The sequence below is a fragment of the Pteropus vampyrus genome, unplaced genomic scaffold, assembly GCF_000151845.1.
Source record: "Pteropus vampyrus isolate Shadow unplaced genomic scaffold, Pvam_2.0 Scaffold142, whole genome shotgun sequence".
Taxonomy (NCBI): domain Eukaryota; kingdom Metazoa; phylum Chordata; class Mammalia; order Chiroptera; family Pteropodidae; genus Pteropus; species Pteropus vampyrus.
In genome coordinates, this window is record NW_011888923.1 from 2,345,550 (window position 1) to 2,349,295 (window position 3,746).

The 3,746-nt window shown below is 63.6% G+C and overlaps 1 protein-coding gene across 1 annotated transcript in view; it reads left to right on the forward strand.

The window, feature by feature from the left end:
• NPHP4 (nephrocystin 4) overlaps positions 1–3,746 on the forward strand; it is a 183,633-nt gene that overhangs the window by 67,307 nt on the left and 112,580 nt on the right. The window contains exon 13 of the mRNA XM_023535625.1: positions 1,606–1,667. Within this exon, the coding sequence (XP_023391393.1) occupies positions 1,606–1,667 (62 nt within the window). The remainder of the gene's footprint in view (positions 1–1,605; positions 1,668–3,746) is intronic.

A 3,746-nucleotide genomic window follows, 5' to 3' on the forward strand; every position in this document is an offset into this window, starting at 1 on the left:
GTTGGATTCTGAAGCAGCGGGGAGGGGCTTTGGTGGTCTGTCGGGGGCGGGAACAGCAGGGCCGGGTTTAGGTGGCGCTTTGTGTGTTCGGTTCCGCCCTGGTGGACGAAGCCTCTGTCGCTGCAGTTTTTATCTCGTGGTGATTCAGAGCGGCACGGGAGGGCGCTGGGCATCCTCTGGGCCTGCGTGGTGTCTACAGTCATAGCCCCGCGGGTCAGGTGGCCGGCCAGCAGGCGCCGAGGGCCCGCCGTGTGCCCCGGGGACCCAGGGCTGCAGAGCGTGTGAGAGGCGCGATGCACGTCCCCTGGCACCTGCCTGTCACGGGCTCAGACGTGGCCGTGCAGGGGCTGTGGCAGCAGAGGCCACAGAGGAGGGGGAGCCAGGGCAGGTCGTCAGGGCCACCTGCAGGTCGCAGGACTGTGCTTCCTCAGGGGGGTGGTGGTCGCATCTGCTGGACAGAGCCCGGGCTCCGTGAGGGGAGCGTGGTGAGCGAGGCAGGGCCGGGGATGGGCCGTGGTCCTCAGGGAGTGTAGGCAAGTGGCCCGGTGACACCTGGGCACCTGAGTGGGGTGGGGGGCCCTGTCGGGATGGGCTCAGGGTTTGGCTGGGCCTCGCTGTTGAGTGGAGGTAGTGCTGTTGGTGGGCGAAGGCAGAAGATGCACAGGTGACATGATCGTGAGTCGTGGGTACCTGAAGCGCATGCATGGTGTGCTGAGTCTGGGGGCCAGGGCCCCGGGGCTGGGGGTGGGGGTAGAAGCAGCATAGGCCAACAGCAGCCCAGCCCCTACCTGGACCACCACCGTGTGTGCGCAGACAGTGCTGAACAGGTGGCTCCTGTGGGAGGTGCCTGATCGCCTCACAGATGGGAACCTCGGACCCTGCGGGAACCAGGGCCAGAGGACGCTCTTAGCTGCTCGTCGGGGACCGTGCGAAGGCCTGGCCTTGGTCCTTCCTGGCACCAGTGTGCCCACACCGCGAGCAGCTGGCGCTCAGAGCCAGACTGTGCCCAGCAGGCTTTAGCGGGGCTGTGGGCGACGGGGGAACCAGGATGCTGAGCAGCCCGGCTGCCCACGTCTGCCACGTGTGTCTGTTTTGAAGTTTCTGTAACAAAACAGCAAGTCAGGGGCCCAAGTCCTTCTGCTCGAGGCCCAAATGAAAACAAAACCAAAATCCAGCAAGTCGGCCCCAGCGGGGGGCACCAGCCCAGGCAGACTTCAGAGCCCGCTCTTTGATGGCGGGACGTGCGGGCAGAGGCCGCAGGGTGAGCACACGGGGACGGGGAGTGCGGACACTCCCGCCTTAAGCCTGCACTTAGTGGGACCGCACGGTCAGAGCGATGGGGCCTGCAAGGTGGGGCCAGCGGGGGCGGCAGTGGGTCGTGCTCAGGCTCCACTAGGGGCCGCGACTTGAGGGAGCGCCCCCGATGTGTTTCGTGCGTGCCTGAGTCTTCTACAGACTAAGTGGGACCACCGCTGTGCAGCCCCAAGTGGCCGCACTGGATGCCGCTGAGGGGACACGTGTTGGACTCCGATGAGGTAGGGCTTGGGGTGCCCTGGCCCTGCCGAGGCTGACGGTCCCCCGCCCTGCCCCTGTGCTTCCTCGCAGGCCCGCCAGTGCCAGCACCCCAGGGGCTCGTCGCCCCCCAGGACTCGCCTGTGGGACCGGGGGTAAGTGCGGGCTCGACGGGCCTTTTCAGAATTCCAGAACTGCTTAAGGCTCGGCGCAGGAACAGTCTCTGCAGCTTGAGGGGCAGGCGATGTCCCGTTTGCTTTCCTGGGGTGGGAAGGGTCTGGGCAGCCAGGAGGGAAGGGGCGGCTGTTGTGGTGGCCGGTGTCTTGGTCCCCCCTGCCCACTATGCAGCGAGGTCCTTCCGCGGTCGGAGCGGCCTCCAGAGATTGTCAGTCCTTCCAGTTTGCTGCTGAAGGCACGTTTCACTAGTTTTATTTTTATTTTTTATTTTTATTGTATTTATTTATTTTGGTGAGACAGCCCTTGGGACCTCACAAATTGCAAGGACCCTGTCGGCTTATAATCCCTTATCTTTTGTTTTTTATTTTTTACGCCTACAGCACCTGGTCTTCCTAGGTGTGGTCTCCCATCCAAGTATTAACCGGGCCCGACCCTGCTCAGCTTCCGAGCTCAGACGGGATCGGGCGTGTTCAGGGCGCCATGGCCACTTTTAAAAATGGTGTGTTTGCCCCGGCAGTTCTGTCTAATGGTTGGGAATCTTCAGGACCGAACAGCCTTGTTTTTTTTCTGAGACACCAAGGTGTGGTCTTCACTGCCTCCTCCCCCGATCACCCCTGCTAAGAGAGGGTGCCGGCAGTCACCACTGCCCAGGGGGCCCGGCCAAGGCTTCCTTGGGCATCAGTGGGCCCGGCAGGCTGAGCAGCTGGTGAGGACAGGCCACAGCCAGCAGAGACCTGGCACATGGGCAGCCGCCCGTCGTAGAGCAGAACCTCTGTGTGCAGGGGTTTCCTGTGTGGACGGAAGGGCTCTGGCTGGCCTGGCCGTTGGCCGGCTAGTGCGGCGGCTGTCCCTCTGGAATCCCGAGCTGGTCGTGCGATTTTGGATGAGATCAGAGTCGGCGTGTCCTCCTGATGACTCTGCTGGCATCAATCTGGAAACCGACTCTAGAAGAACTGGACAATTCAGCATCGAAGGCCGCGCCCCGAAGCGGCTTCAGTGTGTGCCGTGTGGCCTCGAAGCCGGATCGGAAGCGAGTGTTTGGGGGCAGCCTGCCCCAGCGTTGTCCCTCCTGCAGTTTCCGTGGTGCCCCCGGGTGTTCAGGGACCACAGGACAGCACTGTCACTTCCACAGACAGGACAGGCTCACGGTAGCTTGTGGGCCGGGGGGCAGCCGAACAGACTGAAGATCCTTTCTGCCCCCTGCGATGCTGTGGGGCCCCCACTGCTACACGCCCCTCCCCATTCGTTTCTTGGGCACCTCTCCATGTACCGAGTCCTCTAGACCAGCGCCTCCCTCGGGCCAGCTGTCATTGCTGACAGCAGACGTGCCTTCGAGTCCACGTTCGAGAGGGCCGGGTGTCCGGTGCACGCGGTCTCCATCCCCGCGTCCGTCCCCTGCAGCAGCGCTCACTCCCCAGACCTCTGACCACGTGTAGGAGGCCGGCCGTGTGCCGGGCGCCGCGCCAGGCCCTGCCCCTGAATTCTGTCGGTCCTCACGACCGTCCTGTGACTCAGGCACTGTTACACGCCCATTTCACAGCTGGGGAGACCGAGGCAGAAAGGTTAGGTGACCTGCGCGTGGTCGTGCTGTGACGAACTGGCAGAGCAGGGAGTCCGTCTGTCCCGGGAGCGCAGGTGGTCAGAACCGGAAGGGATCGCGGAGATGCTAAGTCCAGGGAAGGAGGCGACACCCGGAGAGGCTCAGAGACCAGCGGCCCTGCCGCCTGCGAGTGGCTGAGCCCCCGCCTCCCTGGGCCCCCCCATCTCCACTTGCTTTTCCTCGTTCACGTCTTTATTCAAATCCTATAAGGGAGGAGGGACCACAGGATCGGATCTCCCGGTAGTTCAGATGGAGGAAATCAGAAACGGCTTTGGGGCCAGAGCAGCCGCTGACCAGAGGTCGCAGACCTCACTGCCCGTGGCCGGTCTGGTGTCCCGCTTCCTCCGCAGGGGCTGTGCCAGGTGGGCGGGGCCTTCGTGGGTGGCTGGAGTGCCCACTGTCCTCTTACCCGGCTTCCTTCCCTTCAGTTGTCACTTTCCCAGCTGGCAGCTTCCCC